Source organism: Chroicocephalus ridibundus, chromosome 2 (assembly GCF_963924245.1).
Source record: "Chroicocephalus ridibundus chromosome 2, bChrRid1.1, whole genome shotgun sequence".
NCBI classification, from domain to species: Eukaryota; Metazoa; Chordata; class Aves; order Charadriiformes; family Laridae; genus Chroicocephalus; species Chroicocephalus ridibundus.
In genome coordinates this window covers 40,268,980-40,295,036 of record NC_086285.1, presented here as the reverse complement: position 1 = coordinate 40,295,036, position 26,057 = coordinate 40,268,980, and the positions used below count along the sequence as shown (strand labels likewise).

General features: G+C 40.5%; 1 protein-coding gene across 6 annotated transcripts in view; it reads left to right on the top strand.

Annotated features, from left to right (window-relative positions):
* Positions 1 to 26,057, top strand: part of SATB1 (SATB homeobox 1) — a 94,101-nt gene that overhangs the window by 11,915 nt on the left and 56,129 nt on the right. For 3 of the 6 annotated variants that reach the window (XM_063325159.1, XM_063325158.1, XM_063325154.1), the window contains exons 1-5: positions 6,458 to 7,542; positions 10,442 to 10,677; positions 14,493 to 14,669; positions 15,490 to 15,616; positions 16,344 to 16,467. In XM_063325159.1, the coding sequence (XP_063181229.1) occupies positions 10,467 to 10,677; positions 14,493 to 14,669; positions 15,490 to 15,616; positions 16,344 to 16,467 (639 nt within the window). In that variant the 5' untranslated portion in view covers positions 6,458 to 7,542; positions 10,442 to 10,466. Of the gene's footprint in view, positions 1 to 6,457; positions 7,543 to 7,634; positions 7,705 to 10,441; positions 10,678 to 14,096; positions 14,246 to 14,492; positions 14,670 to 15,489; positions 15,617 to 16,343; positions 16,468 to 26,057 lie in introns of those variants that run through there. The other 3 variants (XM_063325156.1, XM_063325155.1, XM_063325160.1) reach the window with 3 other exon arrangements.

Below are 26,057 nucleotides of genomic sequence, written 5' to 3'. Positions count from 1 at the left end.
TGACATAGGTTATTTGGCTGATTCTAAGATGCCAGCTTTCCTCCTTTCTTCCAGCTGCCTAATTGCATTAAATATTATTATATAAAGTTCTATTACATTTTTTTTGTTTGTTCTTTTTTGTGGAAGCAGTTGGCTGTAGCTGCCACATGGAAATTACGAGCATGACTCATCATGGATCTAGTCTACTGTTACGGATGGAAGAGAATATGGTCCACAAAATGCCTTTTTTTTTTTTTAAGCTGAAGCTTTTTATTTGAAGCAGTTCTGAAATCCAGAGTCATAAAAAATATTGGCTTATATTAAATAGCATATAGATAGTTGAACTGCTGATACACTTAGGAAGTGAACTCAGCTTGTCCGCATAGCAGGTAGAGACTGTGCAACTACAGAGCAAGATTTATGTGATTAAGCCATTAATATTCATTACTGTGATCTTTTATGGGAAGGTGGACACCTGTCTATTACAACTGCAACCAGATAGGATTTCTTGTGGCAGCCAGAGGTGAAGGGTATTCTCATTAGTGGTCACGTTCACCCTTCTCTTCATTGCGCCAAATGGTTTTGTTGGGTTTTACTCCATAATTTTCTTCCAGCATTTTGCTTCTCCGTGACTCATCTGGCACCAAGGGGCAAACTGAAATGACTGTCAGGGCCACATCAGCGAGTGTATGCAGGTACTTCAGCTGTACAAGCATCTTAGTCAAAATAGACATACAGCTGTGAAAGGGACTCAGGCAAAATGGTGCGGTAGTTTGATGAAAAGTAACTTGTTTCACCCAAACCCACATTTTGCATATTCTTATTCAACTCTATTTTTAAAAGAAGATTCCGTGATTGAAATACACTGCAGAAAATGTTTGCAGGAGTAAACGAGCCTCGTCACAGAGGCAATCAATAGGGAGATGTCTGTTTGTATATGATTTTACATATCTGCAAGCTAGCTGAGACATCTAACTACAAAATGCTGCACCATGGGACACTGTGTAGATATCTGATACTTTCCAAGGGATTTGGGGTCCGTAAACTAATGAATGCACTACATGTAGCCATATATGTAGGTTTTTCACCTCTGACGAATATCGTAAGGATAATTTACTGCACTTAATAAGCAATTAAGTGCAGTTCGATACAGCTGACTGTTGTAAGTTAAATATTCATTTTACGTAACTGTTTCAGGACATCGTGTGTGAGAGCACACAAACGAGCAGAAATTGCTCATGCAAAATGTGAGAGGGGACGACAGCTTGTGTGCGATGCCTTTCAGTGAAATGAAATTCATAGCACTTTTGCTTTTTGACAGGCATCCTATCCAGGCTGGGGCAGGTTGCAGTCAAAAAAAAAAAATAAAAAAAAAATCTAGGTTGGTATGGAACTTTGGAGCTCAGCGTGGGGGATGTCGCAGAACACTGTGATTCACATCGGTGCACATCGGCTTCTTGGGTCGTATGTAAATTGAGATTGCCGCAGTCAGGTTGGTTCAAGTGTTTTGAGTGGTGTCAGGCAAGTGTCGTTGTTCAGGGCAAAGCGGAGGGGAAGTCGGTCTGAGGAGACTGAAAAACGGCTTCAATCAGAGGTGCGGAACTTGTAGGGGCCACGGGACTGTTTCCGCGCCGCAGCAGTGGCTGTGCCAAGGCTGGCGCAGACAGACATGGGACAGGGCAGCGGGGTGCATCCTTCCCCTTAACCCACGCTTCTGGCTAACCCTTAACCCCGGCCGCAATTTGGCACAAGCCCAGCGGGGAGCCATCCACCTTTTGGTGACAGATCTTTACCTTCAGAAAGCCAGGGATTGGTGTTATCATTGCCTTGCTGGCCAGCAGTTAGCCTTAGCCGTGCATCACCCCTTGCAGTGGGGAAAAGGAGTTCAAATCCCCACGGAAGCGAGTTTCCCGGCAGTCCCGCTACCGCTGCACAGCTCTGCATCACCTCCAGCATGGGCTGGCGCTTACCGGTTACCCAAATGGCCGCAGAGTTGTCAGAAGTACGTATGTATAAAACCCAATCAGCCTCATCTCCCCAAAGAAATCTGATAAAAGCGAATACACAGCCATGCTGGTTTTGCTCCGCTGCCAGGTCATTTCTGTTTGCGTTGCACAAGAGCCAAGCCGCAAGACTTGGGCCCATATTTCCTAATTTATTTTGAACAAGAAAAGATTGGAATAGAGACCTTAGGAGGCACCGAGGCAGCATGCCACACTGGAGAATTCGTTTTGTTTTGCAGCTACTGAGACTGCTGCTCGAGAGTTAATTCACCCCGAATTGAAAAAATGCAGTCCAACTTTTTAAGTATTTGTCTTATTTCAGCACAACCCAGTGCAAAATGCACTTATATATCATAAACACAGAGCAACAACTTTATTAAGGATTAATAAGCTTTATTAAGCATATATTTGTCCGCTGTATGTTGACTAGAAGCTATGAAAAATGTGATGTTACTATTGCCGCATGTTTAAATGATTGCCTGCATATGTATCCATGACAATATCTATTCATCTTCTGTTCTTTATATATGTTTTTATTCTAAATATCTTTATTCTGGTGGAACATTTTAATATCAAAGTTGACAACAGTGAAGTGCAAATTGGAATAGGTCAAATGAAAATCAGATATCTTGAATCTTGAATTTATTCCAAGTAGTTTGGTATTGATAAGAGAAATCTGATTGTTGTCTATATGTCAAGACGCAGCAGTAATTCGTGCTTTCTAGTCAAAGCAAGGGGTTCCACGCTCAGCCTTCCACGTCTAGTAAATACTTTACCAGGCATAAGTGATGCACGGGAATTAGATTAATCCATGTTGTAGGGAGTTTATAAGGTTTAGTACATATATGCAGTTTCAAGAAGAGAGTTATTTTCCATAATCATCTATCTCAAGCATAGGAAGCATATGCATGATTATATAATTAACAGAATATTTGTTTGTCAGTGTTTGGTTAGTGTGCATAATAATATCATTATTAGGCCTTCTGTGCTCCTGTATTATCAGATTGTTATCTCCCTGCTCCTTTAATTCACTGTCTCTGCTTTTTAGATTAATCACTTTGTTTTAATCTGAACATTTAAAGGGTTTTTTGACCACGAAGGGAATGGTTTGTAAACACCAAAGCAAAAGTTATTTTAGAACAGATTTTAACCTTTTCTGTTGTTGCTTTTATTGTCATATCTGGTAATTCTTTTTTAAGGTGATGTTTTAGTCCCAAACCTTGTTCCAAATCCTATTTTTAAATATCTGTTCTATTCTAATCAGCTCTGCATCTCTCCAGTTGTCTTCACTGTCCCTTTTCCTTCATCATACTGCAGGCAGCATACTGCCAGCTGAAACTCTCTCATCTTTCCTGATTGTCTTCTTTAGTGGTCAGTCTTGCTCACCACTGAAGTTTACTCTATCAGACTTTCCTGAAAAGGATGAAAAATTATATAATCTTTGTATTTTCCATTTTGCCCACAAACTTTGAATTCAACTAGTTAACACCGGTTTTCCTCCAAGCATTCAAATGTATTGGGAAAGAATAATTCTCTCGTTTATTTCTCTTCTTTTTTTTTTTCTTTAGAGGGACTGAATAATACTCAATCTATCTTGTTGGAAAAAAAATTGGTTTCTAAATAAACAACCCCCTAGACAGTTATCCCTTGATCATATGGTATGGAAGACGTCATCTACTTTTTCCCTTGTTTTTCTCTGTGAAACGAGGTTCTTGGGTTTTGTTTTTTTTTCCTTTTCAGCACTCTCGGTAACAATCTTAGTAACCTTTTTCAGGACATGCAACATGTGTACAACTTTCCATGTTTCCTATGTGTTCCACCTCCACTTGCGCTGCTTTGAAAAACAGCCGTATGTAACAGCGCGCTCATTTTCGAGCATTGCCATTTCTTTGCTTCTGAGATTATAATCTATTTTGTGCCTTGCTGAATATGATAAATATTTCATGTATTTCACCCTATTACCATTTTTCTTTTTCCTGCATGCCCTGTATGCTGTTTGTGCTTATTTCGGTGAACGTCAGCTTGTTTCTTTACCTAGTCTGGATGCATTCCTCTTGTTTTATAGGAAGCAATATATGAGTAGTGATAATTCTGCTCCTCATAGGTTTATCGATTTGCCTTTTCTTTGTTCAGAGTCTGTGCTACTTTGTGCATTACGGAATTGGTATTGGCCTCCCCACTTGCCTACTTTGGCGGCTGCTTCAAGTTTGTATGTGCAGTTTGGCATGGGGTTTTTTTTCGTTGTTTTTAGGTTACTACCCTAAACATTTTGGCGATATATCTGCCTGTGCGATAATTCATGTTTGCTTTGGTTGATGATGCAACTTTTCCTTTTAGGCATGGTATACTCAAACACTATGCATTTTATCAATAAAGAAGTTTATTTTTTCCCTTATCTCGCAGCTTGTACAAACTTGTTGCTTTCAAGTTTGTCTAGTTGGGTTACTTTTTCCCCTCTCCCAAGTGCATTGTGGGAAACAAAGTTATGCCTGTCTCGCAGTTATTTATTTTGTCAATACATTACCACCTTTCAGCTTTTTCACCTCATACGGGTGGCCTTCGGGTCCCGCTCTGCAGAGGTGACGCAGGGCGAATTTCTGTGCCATCCCGCGTGGTGGTGGGGTTATGAGCACGCAGCGATGTACGTATTGCTCTTACCTAAAGGTACCTTTGCGGGATGATTCGGCCACACTCATCCTCCTCGCGTGGATGATGCCCCCCACGGAAGCGGGGGGGGCGACTGCCTCTCACCCAACCTTTGGTCCTTTTAAAAACGTGCCTGGCGCTTTTCGCTCATCGCTGACGATATCAAGGGGCGAGGGGGTTGGGGGGGGGGGGAAAGGAAAAACTTCCTTCTCCCCCCGCGCTGCCTGCTGCCTCCCCGGGGGCCGCCCCCCCCCCCTTTCTCCTCCCGCCGCCGCCGTTGTGCACCTGCCCGCCGCGGCCGGGCCCGCGCAGCCTCCGCGCCGAGGGGCGGGGGCTGCGCAGGCAGCGCCAGCAGGATATTGTTCAGCCTTCACCCCCGCCCCTCCTCCTCCTCCTCCTCCTCTTCTTCTTCTTACCCCCCCCCCGCCACCGCTTCCCCCCCCACCCTCCTCCCCCTTCCTCCCCACCGGCTCGCCCCCTCCGCCGCGGGGCCCCATCTGCCGTGCGCGCGGCGCGCAGGGGGGCGCGCTGGCCGCGCGGCGGGGCGCGGAGCGGAGCGGAGCGGGGCGGCGGGCATTGTGCGCGGCGCAGGCTGGGCCGCCTCACCCGCACCCGGCTGCCTGCAAATTCGTGCGCGCCCGGAAGCCGCACGCCCTCTTCCCCCGGTGTCGTTCCCCCCCGCCCCCCCCCCCCCAACACCGCCATCTCCGCTCACCTACCGCCGGCCACCCCCCCCCCCCCCCCCCCCGCCCCCGACCCATCCCGGCCCGGTGCCCCCTCCCCGCTGCGGTGCCCCTCTGCCACCTCTCCTCTCCCGACCCCCCCTTTCCCTTCCCCCGCCGGCCTCCCCTCCCCCACGCCTCTCTCCTTCACCACCGCCACCTCCTCATCCTCCTCCTCCTCATCCTCCTCCTCCTCCTCTGCCACTTTCTCTCTCTCTCCCAGGACGCGTCGGATGATCCGGGGCCGCCGGGGAAGGGCTCCGGGCAGCAGCGGGGGGGAGGCTGCCCTCCTCCTCCTCCTCCTCCTCCTCCTCCCCCCGTCTCGGGGCTGGTTTTTTTTTTTTTTTTAAAAAAAAAAAAAAAAAGGCAAAAAAAAAAAAAAGCCGGTGGCCTCGGTGTTATTTTGTATTAAAATGAGGAGGAGGAAGAAGAAGCGGCGGCGGCAGCAGCGGCGGCAGCGAGCGGTAGCGGAGAGGAGAGGAGGCTGCGAGCAGGGGACGGCGGCGGCAGCAGCGGGAGGAGGAGTAGTGATGAGTCAACTAATAATTTAATGGGGACAGAAACAGAGAGAGAGGGAGAGGAGAGGAGAGGAGAGGAGGGGGGGCGAAGGGGGGTGGGGGGGGGAAGAGAGAGAGAGAGCAGAGCAAGGCAGCTCCGTCCGGGGACACACACACACACACATACATACATATATCCATGTAACATCCAGCAACAACCACCAAACCGGCCTAAATAACAACCATAGTCGGCCAGCCAGGGGAAACGAGAATTAAAAAAAAAAAAAAAAAAAAAAAAAAAGAGAGAGAGACAAAAAAAACCCCAACAAAGCCTACCATTATTATTCTTTTCAAATTATTCTTGGTTTTTTTTTTTTTTTTTCCGCTGGCTTGGTTTTTGTTGTTGTTGTTGGCTTTTTGCAACCTTTCTATTTTATATTTTTTACCCCTTCTTGCGAGTAACTCTTCTCGGAGTTCCCAGATTTTCTGCCTTTTTTTTTTTTTTCTTTGCAGAAGCAGAACCAGTTTTTATTGTGTTTTTTTTTTTTTCTTCATAGAGAGGGTTGGTATTTTGGGGGGTTGTTGTGTTTTTTGTTTTTTGTTTTTTTTTTTTTTTTTTTTTAATTATAATTTCTCCCGGTTTTGGACTCGGAGGGAGCGAAACCTCGTCACTTTTTGTAGTGGTGGTGGTGTGCCTTGTTGTGTGTGTTTCCTTCCTCCCCTCTGTTCTTTTTCTCTCTCCCCTCCTCTCGCTCCCTCTCTCCCCCCTCACTCGCACAACAGCCCCCGGTAAATGAGAGGAGACAGGTCCTCTCTGCTTTTTTTTTTTTTTTTTTTTTTTCTCTCCCCGGACTGCAAAGGCGAGATTAAAAGTGGCATTTTAGTGCCTTTTTCCTGCAATTTTCTCTACACTTTTTTTTTTTTTAAATTTTTTTTTATCTACAGTAGCGATCTCTGGGGCTGAGGTTTCCGCAGAAAGTTTGGGGGCTGTTACGGTGTGTATTTTTGCGGAGGGGGAGGGGAGCGGGCTCCTTCTGTGTGTGCTGCTCCTCTGGGTGCCTATTGGAGAATAATAGTGTAAGTGACAACCTAGAAGTAGACTTTCTGCTCTTCACACTGGATAGAAAAGCTGCCTTTTTTTTTTCTTTGCTTTTTTTTTTTTTTAATAACACCCTTTCCCACTTGCTCCTGTACGCATTGCTTTTATTTTTGAAAGGATAGCTAGACTTAAGTCACCCTCCACCTCAATTTAGACCTGCTACTTTATTTTTTTTTTCAATTATTATTATGAATTCCTCGTTTTGAGCGTTACACTTGTCTGATCAATTTGATCTTCAGCTCCTTCTTCCGTTGCTAAACCTCGAGAACTGGCTCTCTCAAAAGATATTTAATCTGTATTTTTTTTTTTTTTTTGTCCATTGCCATTTTTGCTCATGGCTACTCTCTTTCTCGCTATCTATTTTTGCCCCTCCCCGCCTAGAGGAAAATAGCAACAAGAAAAAGAGAAAAAAAAAAAAAAAAGAATATTAGGGGAAGTAGTCCTCAGGTCTGCTGCCCCCCCCTCCCTCCCCCCCCTCCAAAAAAGGGGGGGGACCTAGAAAACATCAGTCTTGAACTTCTTCCTCTTCAAGAGATCGGGCTGCAAAGGAAACCTCCTTTGTTTTTGTTATTTATATGCTGTCAAGTTTTGAAGTGGTGAGTTTCGGGTCGGTTTTGCTAATTTCACTCAGAAAACTGCAGTGTTTCTGTTTCTAGATAAGTACTTTGCTTCTTTGTCTCTTTAAAAGGTCACAGGGAAAGCTTGGCCTGGATTGTGAGAGCCATATGGAACGGATAAGTGCGGAGCCTCTCTCAAATGTGATTATGGGTTTTTATGGGGGAGGGAGGGAAGAGGAGGGGAAAAGGCATGGGGAGGGGGCTGATTCCGGAGGAGAGAAAGAAATAATATAATACCGGCGGCGTTACATCGCGACAAAAGGAGATAGCGCACCGACTCTCATTCAGAAATTGCGCGGTGTGCCCGTACGCGTACGCCCGTCTCTGGGAAACGCTGCCTTGAAATTGTGCTCTTCTCTCCATATGCCTGTGCTGAAAACTTGTAGTTGTGAAAGATGCCTCAATGCGAAAGCCGGGGAAACTCCTTGGCCTGGCACCGGCGGAGATGCTGGTTCTTCCCTTGCAACCCTCTCCCTGGGCAGGCCACGCTGGTTGTTGCTCATCACTATTCCAAACTGAGGTTTCAGTGAACTTTAGCCTTGGGCATGGAGTTTAAATGAGTAAATTAGGTGTTTTATGTGCATGTAATTTTGCTTTGTAACATAAAGCTTTTTACAAGATGACTAAGCGGTGAAAGGATGCCGATGGGTGGGTATTCTCAGGCCAAGCGAAAATGACCCATTTGGTGTTTTGGTTGTAGTCAGTGTATTAACTAAACTGCGATCTATCACTTTTATTCACTGTACGTGATGTAGTGCGATTCTGACTCATGATGACTAGATACTTTTTGTTGCAAAGAACCTCCGTGCCTTAGAGTACTTCTGAACTTGCCAAAAGTGACAAGGATTTTCTTGTTTCAGGCTGCTGCTTTATTTTTTTTTTTAACACCCCCCCCCTTTTTTTTTCTTTTCTTTTTTTGTTAATCCCCTTATTCTTGAGAGAGACCAGTCTCAGAAAAGCAGCCCTATAGTGTGTTAGCATCGTCAGAAACATCGGAAGATGTGTAACGGTTTGAGTCTGTAATTCTTTGCTTAGGCTGCAGTTAACACAGTAAAAAAAAAAAAAAATCTTTTCAAAAAGTGGCTAAAACAGGCACGTTTACTGTTAATGAGACACACGACCTAAAACAGATGGGATCAAGATGAATGGTAAATCTTAGCCTGTCACCTTACAGCATAAGGAAAAAAGGAAAAATAACGATTTTCTGAACTTCAGCTGTTCAGTGGCATTCTTGAGGTTGCTTGTAAACGTTCAGATTAATATATTACCTCTTACTTCACCATATCGGGAAAAGCAGCACGGTGTTCAAACAAGAAAAAAAAATAGTTTACGGGATGGTCATTGGCATATATACTAACAACATAGAAGTATAAAAAAAAATCCCAAGATGTTTAGGCTTTAATAGCTTTGCTATGAAATGTGCAGAAAATGTATTGAATTACTAGGCAACTGAAAGAAAGTAGCAATTATCAGATTCACACTAGTCTTTCTAAATATGACTTCCCCAGTGTTAGTATTTGTACTTGCGAATGTAAATACTAGTTCATAAATTAATGTCTAGTCACCTGTCCTTAGTGGTGATTATATTATATAAATAACATAATTGTCAGCGTAGTCACACCTTTCTCGGGTAAAACACGTAACAATCACAACAGTATTGATGAATGAAATCGTAACCAGAAAGATGTCTCTGTTCTCAGCAACTGATTATTAATTTTTTTTCGATCTACTTGGCAAAACAGATTCTGATGAGTGACAAAAATCCTCAAAACTTACTCCGTTATGTTCTAGGCTTGGGAGATTTTTTAGTGATTTCACTGGAATTGTTATTCCTGAACGGAGGTTTCAAAAGTTTATAAAAAGGGAAATATAGGCATGCTAACATTTTCTTAATTTGCTATTGAAATTAATTCTGGGTTTTGGTTTCAAATAGCTGTGCCAGCACGTAATTTAGCATCACTCAGGGTACGGTTTGGGGTTTTTTTTTAATATTTAAGGGCTAGAAAAGTACTATAGAAATTGTGGGGTTTTTTTCTAGCATTGTTTTGTGAGACACTACCTTCTCTTCTCGGTTATTTTTCTTAATTCAATAAACTACTCCATTTAACACTTAAAAGCTTAACATCTGAAAAATTTCATATGCATGTTTTGAACTTTGCGAAAGTTGATAAACTCTTTGTATAATGTTGGTTAGGAAACTCAAAAGCAACCATCTCCCGCCACTGCTTTCTGAAGTTAAATGCTAAATTCTTTTCTAACTTTTGGTTTTAAGGGGGGGGAAGGACTTGTAAATGGTCAATATTCTACATGTCTAATAAATCTGTTGCTCCCTCAACTGAAGTTTTAACAGTGTCTCTATTGTTGTGCATCCATTTTTTTAATCGAGTAGATCGAGAAATGTTTCACTTGAATCTTTTTCTTTCTCTATCTCTCTCTCTCTTTTAATGCAATAAAACCACCTGGGATTAATAAGAAACCTTTCTGTGAGATTTGTAACAATAGCTGTGTTGGAGCACATACCTTGACAATCATCATCATTTATATGAGTCTTAGTCTTTCTCAGGTTCAGTAGAATATTTCTGAAGTTGGTTGTTTTTTTGTTTTTTTTTTTTTTAAAGGGGTACTATAGTTGGCTTTTAAAAAATATTTCCACCAGATTATGATGCGATCTCTCTATAAACTGGGGTATGAGGTCATTTTTGGAGAATAAGTTTGTTTCTTTTAAAAAAGGCATCTTCTTTCCAGTTAAAATAGGTATTTATTCTTCTTTATGAGCTTACGATACATATATATCTCTCTCTGTACATGTGCAGGCTGTGTACGTATACATATGCGCACACGTGTACAACATATATATTTTTTTTTTGAATCATGGCAGGTGATCTTTAGAGGCGGGACTGAGTATGGATCATTTGAACGAGGCAACTCAGGGGAAAGAACATTCAGAAATGTCTAACAATGTAAGCGATCCGAAGGGTCCACCAGCCAAAATTGCGCGCTTGGAACAGAATGGGAGCCCATTAGGAAGAGGAAGACTTGGAAGTACAGGAACTAAAATGCAAGGAGTGCCTTTAAAACACTCTGGACACCTGATGAAAACTAATATTAGAAAAGGTAACACTTTTGATAATTCTGCATTGGAGAAATATGATTTATAATATTTGGGGGGGAGGAAGCATACTTTTGCAGACTCTGCTTCATTTATATTTCAGGATTAAATCTCCATTCTAAAATACTATATATTCCCAACTCTGATATAAATCACATTTGGGAAATGTAAGCTTCATGCTTGGGTGGAGCATCTTGCTTTACAGGGTGGAGTCTGATTTTTGTTAAGGTAAAGGCTAGCTGCCCTGATTAAAGCAAATTCCTACATTGCAATAGAAGTAATACAATGCCTTAATTCTTTGAGTGAGCGTTGGGCTAAGAAACGCAAAAATCCGTAAGAGTAAATAGCGAACCCCCAAACCGAATTCTCGCCTTTCCTCTTAATGATGGTCCAAGCTTGGAAGGGCAGCAGTATTTCCATAACAGTTGCAAGTTGGTTGAAAGGAGAGAGTGTAAATCTTTAGGTATCACATTGGAGAAGTCATTTATGATGTCAATCTTCGCAGTTTATTTTCTTAAGTACAATTCATTATTGAACAATGAACAACTTGGGTGTCATATTTTTCAGTGGCTGGTTTGCTGTAATTAGACATTTACACAAGGAAAAGGCACATTTAGACTCATTGATGTTTGTATATGGATGGCTTTTGTTTGCATTGAAAATACTTTTAATGGACAGTAATCTATAAATTTTGCTTATGAAAATGTGCAAGTCTTTTTGACCGTGTCCTGCAGGTTTTCTAATTTAAATCAAAATATCCTGCATGTAATTTGGCGTTTGTTTTAAAACAGCCTCTACTTTTCTCAGTATAGTCGGTGTATGTTTATAATCCATATTTTTCTAGCATTTGCTAAGCAGAGTGCAAAATGCAACCAAGACTGTTAAACGCACAAAGTTAGAAGGCAGAGGAATTTCATTGTGTCCGATGCATAACATTTATCGTACAATCATTTATTTTTTCCTCGGTTTGACGAAAACAAAGAATATATTGATCCTGAAATGAACAGACACAGCAGTCCGTATTGTTAGATCTTTATCTATTAAAAATGGAAAAACAGCACTTCAGCAAATTCTTTGGCCTCTGCTCATGATTACCCTATTTATTGATTGTTTGCCAAGAATGTATGCATCTTAAGAAAGCCAGGGTAAGAGCATTAAAAATATAATTTATTACGGCTTTTCAAGCAGAGTGCATTAATATTGTACAGTGAAGCAGTGGGGCTATATAAAAAGGACTTTCTGACGCCTGCAAACATATAAGTTCCATAAATTCCTAAATAGGAGATTTCAGCTGTCTCTGGTATTATGTGATATTTGCACAGCAAACTTTAATGCCAGGACAGTTTTAGACAAGGATTCTACAGACTTCACTGCTCCTTATGGCAGACGTGCTGTTTACACAGACTCGTAAACCTTCAGCAAAAGCTCTAACACTGCCTTCAGGTTTAAATCATGCTGTATTTTTAGCAGCGAGCACTGACCAATGCTCTCCCCTTTAATACTAGAAGGTTATGAAGTTGCTGCACTTGGAGGTCTTGCCAAGTACTAGCAGGAGCGATCAGCCAGCTGAGATTGTGCTCTCCTGTATAACATTTTTCACATTAACAGAAGGACACTAGTGACAGTTTGCTAAAAGATTTAGTGGCTCGATTTGTAGTCAGACGGTACCTGTGTCGCACTACCAGGATCCACCTCTGATAATCTAATCTACGCTGTACATCAGAATTTAGCCAGGAGGTTGGCTCTCCCGGGTCGGTTAAAGTACCACGTTTTTCAGGACGCTGCACCTCACGAGTCCCTGTACCTGGCAAAAAGTGTGCTGACGTGCAGCGAAGTACCTGTGCGTTACTAGTTTTGTGTCTGACCGTAGCTTAATTTGTAGGAACCGATAAGGGGGGGAAAAAACAAATACGCTTTTAGCTGTCTTGGAGTGTATCTGCACTATTTGTTAAAATGAAGCTTTGTTTACATTTTATCTTCAGGTATTAACGGTGAAACTACTTAAGAATTTTGAGCCCTCTCTCGGAGTCAGAGGGTAGTAGGTCAAATATCAATTGTGAGAGCCTGGAAAGGGGGGAAGAAAAAGCCCCACCACGTTTTTGCAGATGAAGTGTGTGTGTGTTTTAGAAAGCTCTCCATAGCTTAATTAAAACCAATGAAGAAATCACCAATTTGCATGTACTGCTTTTGCTTTGGTCTTCTCTCCCTTCCTGACCAGTCTCACTTAGGTTTAAAAAGAGAAAAAAAAAAAAAAGAAGAGAAAAAAAAAAAAAGCTCCTTCCTGCACTACATAAATATTGGCAAGCTTTTAGTCTTGTCTTTCATGCTGAGCCTATTGGGCAAACTGGAGTGAGTTTGTGAGCTTTTCCAAGCGAGCCTGAAGGGGTTTGTTTGCCAGAGATTGACTCTCTGGTGAACAGATGTAGTTTAAATATACGTGCTTAAGAGGTATCTTTTTTATCGTGATTTCTTGCTATACGTTAGAGCACAAATCAACAGACGCGGTCTTAAAAGCGTGTATCTATTGTCAAGAGTAAATCTTCTTTTTCCACTCTGGTATGTCTGGTGCACCTTAGCAGATTAGGAGGTTTCCGTAAGTCTAGAGGGCAGTGGTTATAGAGGCATTAACATTGTAGGACTAATTGGAGTTCCTGGGTGCCCTGTTAAAATAACCCTTGTCATCATTTATGCTAAAGATGATACCCCTCTGGCAGGCTGCCACAAGACGGTTCTGTACATCTGCTTTTAACCCTTTTGCTTTCTGTCATTAAGAGATCCTAACCTGCGCTGCTGGAGGCAGCGGGACAGGACCGGGGCCTGAACCCACGGGTACGAGGTCATCGTGTCATCCACCTCCGTCCGGGAGGGATTGTCACAAAGTCTAGAATTCTGATTGTTGGGAGAGACTTTGTCCCTAAAACAGCTTAGGTCATTTGTTACTCGCTGGCTGTTGTCAAAAGGGAGGAAAAAAAATAAAAATTAAAAAAAAAAAAAAAGAAAAAAAAAAAGAAAAGACGAAAGGCAAAAAGGTTGTTTGCTTAATAGCCTACGCAGCATAGGGAAGGGGTTGTCGTATGATGCTGCAAAACTAGAAATTAGTAATTACTTTCAGGCATACCAAAATAGCAATGAATACCAGAAATATAGAATGCGAAGTGCTGGAGGCAACAAACAAAAAAATACCCCAGACTGCAGGTACACTTCTTAAACCGGCATTGAAATCATGATTTGTTTCTTAAAGATGCGACTGAAAGTAGGGCTCAAGTGCACTCAATGAATGAAGCACGAATTAGTGTTAACTTTTGCCTTGTTTCCTTGTGTGCTCTTTTCAGAGCGAATGTATAACACGCAAGGTGATTTGTTGTTGACGTTGAAGGCAATTAAATATTTTTGGCAGGACTAAGAAAGTTTTAATGTTAACGAACAAAATTATGTAGCTGGTACTAAAATGGCTCACAGTGAAGACATCTGCAGTATGTATTTAGGTTCTCGTGCTGCCTGCTACTCACAACAAATCAGGCAGGACACAGAGAATCAACTTCTCTTCAGTCAACCTTGTTATTTCTATAGAAGGTAATTCTTTAATCTGTATCCGATCAAGCGAGGTAAATTTGCATTTCTGCTTTTCAGAGAGATGGATGTTTTGTAGAACTTTCTCTTTTGGGGGGAGGGCAAGGGGAATATGTTTATCAAATATTTGTGATGATTCTTGATGCCTCCTCTGCCTGTTCGTACAGGTTCTATTTACATAATGCTGTATAGACCCACCTACTCTACTATAACTCAAATTTAATATGTTAAATTTAATTTTTTTTAATAGGAAGTATGCTTCCAGTTTTCTGTGTAGTGGAACATTATGAAAATGCCATTGAGTACGATTCTAAGGAGGAGCATGCAGAATTTGTGTTGGTGAGGAAGGATATGCTTTTCAACCAACTGATTGAAATGGCATTGCTATCACTTGGATATTCTCACAGCTCTGCTGCCCAAGCAAAAGGTAAATAAGATTATGAAATTGTACCATGAATTATGTTTGTTTGTGGGGTCTTGGGGGAGGGGCAGGATTGATTTCAGGAATGCGATGCAGATTTCACTTCTGAAACTTCTTGCGGATTCTGTCTCTGTGTATTATTTTTTTCCTTAATGTATTTTTGTTTAGTTAGTGCACGTTTTGTTCATGGGGAATGTGGAGGTAGATTCTTTTTTTTGTTGTTGTTGTTTAAAGAAAAAAAAAAGACTTCAACTGAATCATTAGTATGCTTATTGACCTTAATAATCTGCTCCACTGAGGATCCACAAGGAAGTGTAAAGCATATTTGAGCAGATGGACTGTTGAGAGTCAACTTGCATTTATGACTGAACATCCAGCTCTATTTCTTTTATTTTGTTCCTGATGGTTTTATAGACTGCAAAGTATTATTATTTTTTTTTGTTGTACTCAGTCCTTGCATTGCAAAATCCTCTCTAATTTATTAAGAGGAATGCTAACTATTATACCATGTCCTATTGAATTCATGGGAACTTAGGAAAATAGACGTCTATACATATTAAAAAAATCTCTACTGTAATGCATTTGTATAATTTCATAATATAGATAAAGCATATCCTTGGTGGTGTGTGGGTGGGGGTTTTTGGGGAGGGTGTTCTTTTGTTTTGCCAGATTTAAGAGGCTAGAAACAAAGGTGGTGATCTTGTTAAAATCAGATATTTCTTTTGCCCCTAGGAATTAACAGGTAAATTACTTTTTTTTTTTTTTTCAATTTTTCCCTGCCCTTCCTGCCCACTCCCCCTCTCCTTGAAAAATAAAAATCCCACAGGGCTTATCCAGGTTGGGAAGTGGAATCCAGTTCCACTCTCCTATGTGACAGATGCCCCTGATGCTACAGTAGCAGACATGCTGCAAGACGTGTATCATGTGGTCACACTGAAAATCCAGTTACACAGGTAAGTTGCGTACCAGTTCTGGGACGTGAACTGTTACTTGTCTGCTCTCACTGTTAATATTGCTTGTATTTAATTCCCACTGTGCTGTGTGCTCCAAGTACAAAGGCTTATCTAAATTCCTTTTTAGTTACTCCGATTCTTCTTCAACTTACAGTATAGTATTGCAGAAAACTTTTATAGCTCTGATACATAGGTTTCCTTTGGATATCTCATTAAAACTATATTGCATTTTAGTCAATTAAATGATGCATTACAAGAAGGCATTTTACATAAAGTTTACTTAAGAGAAAAATATTTTTGCATATCATGAACGGTACCATCTGTGTGCATTTTGTAAAAGAATGACTTGCTCACACTTATTGTTGCTGTCTAGGTTCTTAAATTTCACCGTGACAAAAAAGAAAAAAACGGTTAATATATTAATGCTTTTCATGATCAGTCGTGAGAAAGCATTACACCTTAAATTGTTTTACCAAGCGCATCAGAGCAGGAAGGTAGAAGTAACATGAAAAAATAGTCGCCACATGCAGCTGATGTATAATTCATGCATCAATACAGCAGATGTGTTGTATAAAGTAATTAACTAATCGGAACAATCAGGAGACCGAGAGCAATCTCCAGATGCATCTGCTTGATGCGCAAAATGAAATCTGTCTGTCTTAAAGGAATGTTCTGCAGCAGGATGCAATCTTGTAATAATCCCTTTTCTAATCTGTGTTTCAAATAGTTGCCCTAAACTAGAAGACTTGCCTCCTGAACAATGGTCTCACACAACAGTAAGAAATGCTCTGAAGGACTTACTGAAGGATATGAACCAGAGTTCATTGGCCAAGGAATGTCCCCTTTCACAGGTACTTAGCATAACATGTAATAAATAATAAAGCACTATAGGCAACGCTGATGTGAGATTTGAGATTTCCACAGGCTGTAGCAAGTGGTACCCGTGGAGTGAATCTGCCAAAAATGCAAATTCATTTGACCACTTCATGATCTTTATAAATACGCCTGATTCATTTTGAACGTAGTCTTACAACGTTTCCCATGGGGAGTCGTGAAAGGTTGTTTACACCACACTAAAATTGTCTCACAGCAAACTGGATTTTAACTGGTTTTTGTCTTCAGTCTTTGAACTGCTTTGATGTAACTACTTTTTTCAAGCACATGTGTTCAAGACGTTAAAAGGCTCTTTACTTACTGCTGTCAAAAGTACTATTGAATCTGAATGCTTGTTAGATAACCTACAGTAGTTTTAAATGCTAATTCATAAAATGAGACAGTCTTTGGCATGCTATATGAGAAGGGAATAAAGAATAAAGCTCTTTGGATGATGTGTTGTTGTTGCAAACAACCAAAGGAAAATCAGCCATTTATTAGCTCTAATCAAAATATACCTAAACAAAAATGAAACCTCAATTTATGCATTGCTAAATACTGAGCTGATGCTTTCCTCAAGCCTTAGTTGTATTGTTCTTTTTTTGCCATTCTCTTCGTCGTTCTTTTGTCAAATTCCTGTGAAGGCGCAACTACTTCTGCGCAGTACAGTGTCCAGTGATGCTGTGGTGGGAACATTGTATTTATTTTCACCTTTTAAATTTTAAAATGTATTTTGTTGTGGTGCAGTGGAGATAAATTCAGTATACAAATAAATAACGCTGGTTGTGGTAGGGAGGGGAAAAGGGAAATTAAGGAAGTCAAGGTATTTTTATGGGGATTTTATTTCTCTTGCTCAGAATCTTGGAGACTTTGTCTCCAAAAGACTTCAGTTAATCTATAGAGGACAACTCTCTTTGTCTATCTGTCTTTCCAGCAGATATATTAGCAGGCTGTTTTCCCGTCACTTTTTTTTCTCCTATGGTTACATTGCTTTCAGTGATGTGGCTCCAATATAGGAAGTTTTGAAGTGGAAATAATCAAAATTATCTTCACTGGTTGCAAACCATTCCAGTAATATGTCTGCAAAGTTATCTTGTACGTACCTACTATAAAAGCATGTGATTTTTTGCACTGCTGGCTTATGCCAGCACTGCAGACAATTTGGGATTTTTCTCCATTTTAATCTAATAGCGCTAGTTTTTACTTGGTACTTGATAGAAAGCAAGTAAATTCTGTCAAAATGGAATATTTCATTTCTATTTGGACATCGTGTTTCACACAACAGCTTCCCTATATATAGGTAGATGATGCAATGAAAAAGCATAAAAAAAAGTTCTTAGATACTTCCCTAGAGACGGTATCATGATACTGGAGACAATTCAATAATTGTACTCTTTTAAAAAGTTGTTTTTAAACTATACTGAATTTTTCTATTCTAATTTTAATGGACAAAAACAGTCTTGCCTAATAACAGCTTTTGAAGTTAGCACTTGAGATGACCAAAATCCCAGATTACAGAACTCTGATTTGGGGCTGTTTGATTATTCTTTTGCACTTCTTTGTTTGTAAAAGAATATACTTAAAGCCGTGAGCTTCTTTCTGTTATTAGAAGCGTGCTTATTACTTTTGTCGTCTCTATCTTCACCAGTGTTGCGGTTTTTGGGTTGCAAGAATTGAAATAGCTACTGCTTCTCTCTTTTTTCCCTTTAAAGATCAAATCACATTAAACTTAAAATACATTTATTTATTCTTAACTTTTGGAAAAACCAGCTGTTACAGCAGTTGATTGAGAGCCCGTCAGTCAATCTAAATCTTCCCGTTTCCCTCGGGGAGCTTGAGGGAGGACGCCTTGATCTGACGGTGTCCTTTTCACATGATGAAACTGATCTGAATTCTTCCTGTATTTGCCTAACTAATAACTCATTGTGCATCGCTCCTGTGGAAAGGACACTGATTTGAGAGTGCCTGTGTTTTGTTACACATATTAAATCTGGAGAATTGCCCTGCAGTGGTGTGCTGCGGCAGCAGAGGTGAGAAGTAAGAGCGAGGCGGCGGTTAGGAGGCAACGTTCCTGTAGAGGGTCCATCAAAATGCCAGCGTGGGAGACTCCTCTGAGAGCAGAGAAGCGGCCTCTCCTCTTATGTACTTCCACGGGCATAGGTAATGCCATATGAAGTGCTTCATCACAAATGCAAGCTAATGCAGTGACACCGTACCATAACTTATTAACACTGTTATGGATATAATTTATTAACCACAGAAAAATGACTCAAAGTGGAAACGAGAGTAGTTATCGTTTTCTGTCACTGTCATTAGCAGTGCTCTGTTTTGTGTAGGTACGGAAGGATTTGTTGCGAGGTATTTAAGTTGCTGTGCTCAATGCGTGGCATCTCTGAAGCCCCATTTAAGCATGGAAAACTGAGAATCATTGGCCTCACTTAGAATTTACAGTATTTCCTTAATTAATCTTGCATTTTGCGTATTAAAATATTGCTCATATTTATTCAGAATACTGACATTCTATGTACTGAAAAAAAATACCAAGCAAACTATTTTTATAGTGCAGGTATATTTAAGAGCTTGAAAATACGTGAGCAAACAAACTTTTAGATCCAGTTCATCTTAATTATAGAGTCTTGAAAACTTAACAGCATCATCTACTTGAGTGGGTTTTCTTTTCCTTTTTCCTTCTAATTTTTTTTGCCATTCTCTTTCTTGTCCAACTGAAACATTGCGGCATACGGGTATGAACTCTTCATGCCTTCTGCAGTAAAATACCAGTGTGACTTTTGCTCTCATTAGGAGAGTTGAATACATGGTCTCTTTCGAATCTACTGTAATTGTCCCACCCCGCGACTGCCGAAGCCACCATGAAAGGCCAGGTTTATCGCTCGCTATATGAGCCCGTATCGCGGGGAATCCCCATTGACATGACTTGGAGTTCTCAGGACATACCGGAGCAAATGCATGGCTCTGGAATCGCAGAGGTTTTGTCTCAAATTTTCGGTATCAAGCAGGAAAGGTAAAAGGATGCTGTGAATTTTGCATGGGAAAGCCAAGCCTGTTCTGCATTATGCGCTGCAGTGTGTATTTTCGTGCTTTACCTTGGGTTTGCAGATTGTATTACTAGAGACTAGCAGCATACGCAGATGCTGGGTGAAAGACCTCTTGCGTTTGATATGCGATACCATTTCTGCTTCCTCTCCAGACCCCTTTTGATGGGGAAGGCAACTTGGAATTTAATCTAGGGCTCAATTTTGGGCCATCTTATGCATTCCATTAAATTGGTGCATCTTGTGAGTGGCCTAGATCTCATTTCCCTCCTGTTTTGGCTCTTTAGTCTCCAAAGGGTTGTAAAGAAATTGTTCTACCATCAGTTCTTATTTCCAACCCCTCGCACAGAAGCTCTACTCTACCTTAGTCTGTTGGGACCTGCTCTAAAGTGATCAGGCAGGCAGGCCTGTTGCATTTATTTATTTAGTGCTAGTCCTTCCATCTCTTTACTCAGTCTTCGTCCTAGCATTTTCATGCTTTGTTTTCACAGTTGTGCTCTATTTTGGTTTTTAGTGCGGAACTCTCTTATTACTTCCACAGTTAAAATAACTGAAATACTACAGGGTGTGTTTATACTGATATTAATAAGGGTTTATTTTGTTTTGTCCCTATTGAGTAATCATCTCTCTGTATATATATAGATAGATAGATAAGCTTTTATGAGGGAGAGGAGAGCAACATGGGCTATTTGCCCAAGAAAAGGCTGGAAATTCTTTTGATAATTCTGGAACAAACTCACTGTGTGCTTTTGAACATTTAGATGTACCCATTCTCTTGAGTTCCTGTCACCTTTTCCATGAAAGGAAGATAACAAGTCACCTACCAAACTAAGAGATTGTAGAGATTAATTAGTATCCGGGCACTGTTTTGAAAATATGGCAGTGACCAAATGACGTTGACTTTCCCACTGATATTATCTCATGTGAATTTTTTCTAGAAAGATTTTCTAAATGATTGTTGTTAGTATTCTCAAATAAGCTTGGGTTTTTAAAAAAAAAAAAAAAGAAAATTTTTTTTGCATTTTATCAAATGACTGCAAAAGCATTTCTGAAGCGAGATATTAATTCTTTCTCTTCCCCTATAGTATAGCTAGCCTAACTCTCAGGACAACCAATAGCCAGTGCATTATAGATCAGAGAATCCAGGCCTGATGTGTAGCAAAATCTCAAGTCTCATGGTTTATTGTGTTTTAAAATATTTTGTAGGGACATGCAATATTGCCATGGAATATATCCAGAGTCTGTGATACTTACGGACAGTAATTTATGGGCATTGTATTACTATTTTGAATTTTTTGGAAGATATTTGTGTGTGACACCCCCCTCCATCCCCCCCCTAAGTCTGTAATGTCTTTTAGATAATTTTGCTCTTGATGCTGAGGGAATGGCATTTTTCCAGTTAGAAGGATATACGATCGCATTTCGTAAAACGTATGTGCGCACAGAACAAGTGCTGGTACGATACCGACGTCTGAATAGTTTTGCACTTGTGATAAATATAGCTATCCTGACTGCATTTTGATCAAACTTCCTTGCTGTAGCGAAGGATTGTCTGCATCTGACATGGGCATAATAATATAGATCATATACTTCCCTTTTTGTTCAGACATCCTGCCCTGAATTTGCATGCTATTTTATGCAGGCGTCGTGCAGAGACACCAGGCAGAAAGCTTGCTCGGAACATCGGTGTTCTCTCAGTTCACCTGATCTGAAGGCATCTGGCCATCGTAGCAAATAAGCAGCATAATAGAAATACTCTCGCATTTCCTCGCTGCTGTTCAAACCCCCTCCCCCCAAATTCCCAACCATAAAAAGTGGGGTTAGCTAAAATTAAAATTTCCAGACCTAGAAATAACCAAGGAATGAGGTATTAAGAGTTGCCAAAATACATACTTTTTATGAGCAATTTTTAATTCATGCTTACAAAACTGAAAGGTGTTTTTTGCCCTCCCCTTTCAATTTTACCTGCCTAGACCTGAGATCAAGTCCTTGGATTTCTTTGTTGCTTGTGATTCTCTTCTCTCCTTCTCTCTTCCTCCTCCCCTCCTCCCCCAATAATTAATAACCTCAGTAAGGAATGCAGCTCCTTTTTCTACTTTAGAAGTTGCTGTACTTTAGATTTTAAAGATGTCATTAATTATTTCAGGGGAGTAAATCCTTGAGGGCCTGGGCTCAGGTTTTGGCAGGCAGGGCCTTTCAACCCACCCCTCAGTTGCTCAAGAGCGTTCACTCTGATGTCTCTTCAAGCTGATGTGGTATCTGGATTATTTTTTTTTAAACATTTTTGATTAACTATTCAAATTTGTGACCATGATTTTTAGTCATCCAGGTAGAACGGGCCGTACAGAGCCTATTGCTGGTGGGATGGGGAAGGTGAAATGCACTGCGTGAGGACACTCGCAGGGTGCTCAACTGCTGTTTTGGTCACCGATTTATGTTCTTTAGGTGCATCTGAACGCTCCCAGTGTTAAAGCTATGTCAGTCTGTCTACCATTGTTTTATCTGGGCAGTACCCTATTAAAAGAGGAAAAAAAATAGCTTTTTTTTTTTCCTGCCTCTTCATTAGAATTAACTATAATGAGGATGTCGAAGTCCCTTTCCAAAACAGTTATAGGGTCTGGGCTTATTATGGGCGGGAGGGGAACATACCTTGTTTCTCAAATAAATGCAGTTTCTGACTTCAGAGGTCTCTGCAAGGTGTCAGCGTGTCCCTTAGTATCTGTCCTGTCATGAGGTCTTGCGTTTCTGCTTCTGAAAGAGTGGAGAAGAGTCCAATGGAGGGATGGTGCTAGTTTTGATTTTGTGGTGTAGTTTGGTTTTGGTTTTCTTTTTTTTTTTTTTTTTTAACAGTCCTAAAGTCAGCTGCATGGAGATATAAGCAGCTGTCTTCCGCTAGGCTCGCCTGTGAACAAAGTACAGAATTCATGCTTTTTTAAGGGAATAACATTTTTGGGACTGTGCTCCCCACTTTGTGTGCTAACAACTTGGGATTGTATCTCGGCAATTTTGAGAACTGTGTCATGTGAATGATTATCTGCGTCATATGGACTTCAAGTTTTAGGGAAGTGACAGAATAAAAAAGGAACACAGCACGTTTTCTTCTGATACGTTTTCCGTCTAAAATGTGCATGTGTTGTAGAACTGATCCCCACTCCACTTCTGTTTTCACTCAGTGATCCTGAGAATGGTACATAGAATAACTTGCATTTTAAATATTTGCGGTTATGTTCTTCTTGTTTTATATATATAAAATCATGCTTTTTTTTTTTTATTTTTACATTCACTGGGTTAGGAGGCAGCCAAGTAATGCACTGCTACAAAATTCTGTATTCATTCATTCATGTTTCTCGCATACTTCTTAACACAGTCATGGCCAAGTGTGAACCCTGATTTATTTATTTTTTTCCATAACTTTATTAGAGGGTTAGCAAGCCACTCCTCCAGTGTTCTTTAAAGCAAGATTGCAAATAAGTCTCTTTTTTTCTTCTTATTGGCAAATTGTTGGCTGTAGAGTACTGCACAAGTATAAACAACATGAGAGATCCTTTAACATAACATGAGAGAGCCTTTAGTCGCTTTGCTCCCTAGCTTTGGAACTCATTGCCAATTGAAGCAAGGAAAGCTCTGGCTGTTGGGACTTTTAAATCTAGACTTAAAAGTTATTTGTTCTGTTTAGCATTTTTAAAATGATTCTATTAGGAATTGTATGTGCTTCAGTTTTAATTTTAACTCATAATGATTGTAAAGCACCCTGGGATGCTTGCATGAAGGGCGCTACAGAAACCCAAGATTGTATTGTACTGTGTTGTAATGTATTGTATTATTACATGGTGCTGGAGTTGGACCACGGACAATTCATATAGAAAGCATTTGAATACTTAGCTAAAGATAAGGAGTGCGTGTGTGTGGGGGGGTACTGTCGCTTCTTGCTTCTTTTCCCCCTTTTCTGTCAGTTATTTTATTAAACTAAATTAACATGGCAGTTATTCCCTAAGAAATGCCAGCATAATTTACTGCTGCAAAGGGGCTCAAAATGTAAACCAGATGATAAACTAAAAATAAAAAAGTCCACATTAAGATTTAATTGCACTTCCCTTTCTATATTACGTTCTTATGTAAAATACATTACAAAACAGTACTTTCTTTATCACTTCCTTCACTTTTAACTGAATTTCATTAACAATAAAGAAATATATTGTCTCTGTTTCAGTAATGTCATTTGACAGTTAATCCCTTAACTTGATGTACATGTCTTTAAGATATTTTTTTTTTCTAAATATTTTTTTTTCTAAAGAACATGATAGCACTGACTGGAGCCAAGTATTGCACAATCATGTGATTTGCAAGTTTCCCAGCTCGCAGCTTTGCCAGTGCAGGTCAATTCACACCTGCCACACTTATGCCATTCTGGTCCTCATGTTGCTTTTCCTTGGTGATTGTCAGAGGTAGAGAGAGTTGTGCGTGCGGCTCCTTCCTTCCCCCCCCCCGCTCCAAATGTGTGGTAAACCTTGTGCATTGGAAGTGTCTGCTCAGGAATTAAATGGAGTTTAATTTCTGTCCATTAGGAAGCTGCTATCCACATCGCCAATTAAGCCTTCTATTTAAAGGGCAAGGAGATACGTATGTCTACGTCTTAATCACTGCTGCGACTGGTTTGCAGAGACCTTCCCTGACTGGTTCAGTTATTACTAGCAGTGGTGGGAGGCACAGAGATCGGTGTGGTTATAAAACCTACCCAAAAGCTGAGCGAATTCTGTAGGTGCTGCAGCGTCACTGTCAGCAGATCTAACGCTGAGGTACGCCCGTGTTAGGGGACGCAGGGCTGTAGGCATAAAGATGCGTCTGGAGAAAATTACTTGAATTGGTAATAATCTTTTACCTGACAGGAATGAAAGCTAAGCAGGACCCACTTACTGAGAGGCAATGCTAAGAGACGAACACCTCTTACCTTGTCAGACCAGACTCATTGCAGGTCCTCACTCTAATCATAACTTAGAAGAAGAGAGATGCATTTCTCAAACAGACCCTGAGCAAAATTCTCAGAGCTTGCTTCCTCCCCACTTTATTTCCGCCGCCCCCCCCCCCCCCCTTTTTAATTAATAATTAGGTTCTTCCTTTTCATTTCCCAGAAATGTGGTAGGAAAACCTAAGGCGAGGGTGAGCTTTGTCTCTCTCTCTCCTTGGACACTTCTTTAAGAACAGCACAAACAGTATCAGATTCGCCTGGTGCCTTGCAGCAGTGATCGGAGGACAGGTTTTTCAGGACAGCAGCAACCTCAGACCTGCCTCACTCCAAGCCATGGAATAAACTACTCAGAAGGGAAAACTTCTGTTCCCCAGGGGTGGGAACACATGAAAGGTTCTCCTCATATACACCTGTCTCTTAATTATTTTTATTTTACTTTCTAAGTACTAAGATTTCCTACATTGAGAGCAGCAGTTCTTTCGTAAGCTTGCACGGGAAGAGGGGCAAACTGCGTTAAAGCATAATCTGTGCTTGGCTGTGCCACCTTTCCAAAGGATTTGATGCTCTTCAGTAAACTGTTGTGGAGAAGGATGGGTTTCATGATGATGACAAACTGAGGGACATGCGAAGGATGCTAGTGTCAAGGGCTTTTCTAGGGATGGAGAGGAGATTTCAGCTCCCTAAGTTTACGTAGTATATTTGTATTTAAATCAGTACATCTAGATTCTCTCAGAATTGTGTGGGGTTGTGTGTGTATATGTGTGTGTGTATATATATATATATATATGCACACACATGTATCACAATAAAATTCCACCAAAATATACTTGCCAGCTAGTATGTCCCCATGCTCTTAAAGCTGTGTTCCTTATTCTGCACTTGTTGTAGGGAGGAACTTTGTTTGCTAAACCTAATCTAGCTACACTTTTTCCATTTCTATGTTTTAATATAAGGGGGGACTCAGAAAAAAATCTGAATAAATAAATCCTCAAAGTGCATGTGCATATTCCACATGGAAGGTTAGCCTGAACACTTCTTTTTCGAGATATGTTCATCCAATCTTGCATCTTTTTATGAATTCTTCAGAGCATCTATACTTTTCACAAACTCTTGTCAGTGAAAGGCAGCAACACAGAGGTGAAACTAGTATCTTGGCTAATATAGCTGCTTAAAATGTCCCCTTCATATGATTTTACTTAGCAGAAGTTAAGAACCCATAGCAAAATTTATACTCTAACTCATTTTTCTCCTGAAAAATTTTTACATTTTACTGAGGACAGAAAGTTGTTTGCTCATGTGCTTTTAGCCGCATAAATAGAATTTGGGTCTATATGATTAAGAATAATCAGACGTACAGGTGGCTCATAAAGAGGCACGTGGCCTGAAACAATAAATCTGACACTTAACCATTTAAACAAAGGGTAGGCAAGGGATGTTATGTTTGGCACTAGAGGAGTGTTTAAGCAAGCAATCAGAGGCACGAGAGATGCACTGACTAGGAGCGGAAATCAATGAAGTTCAAACTAAAAGCTAGTCATACATTTAAAAA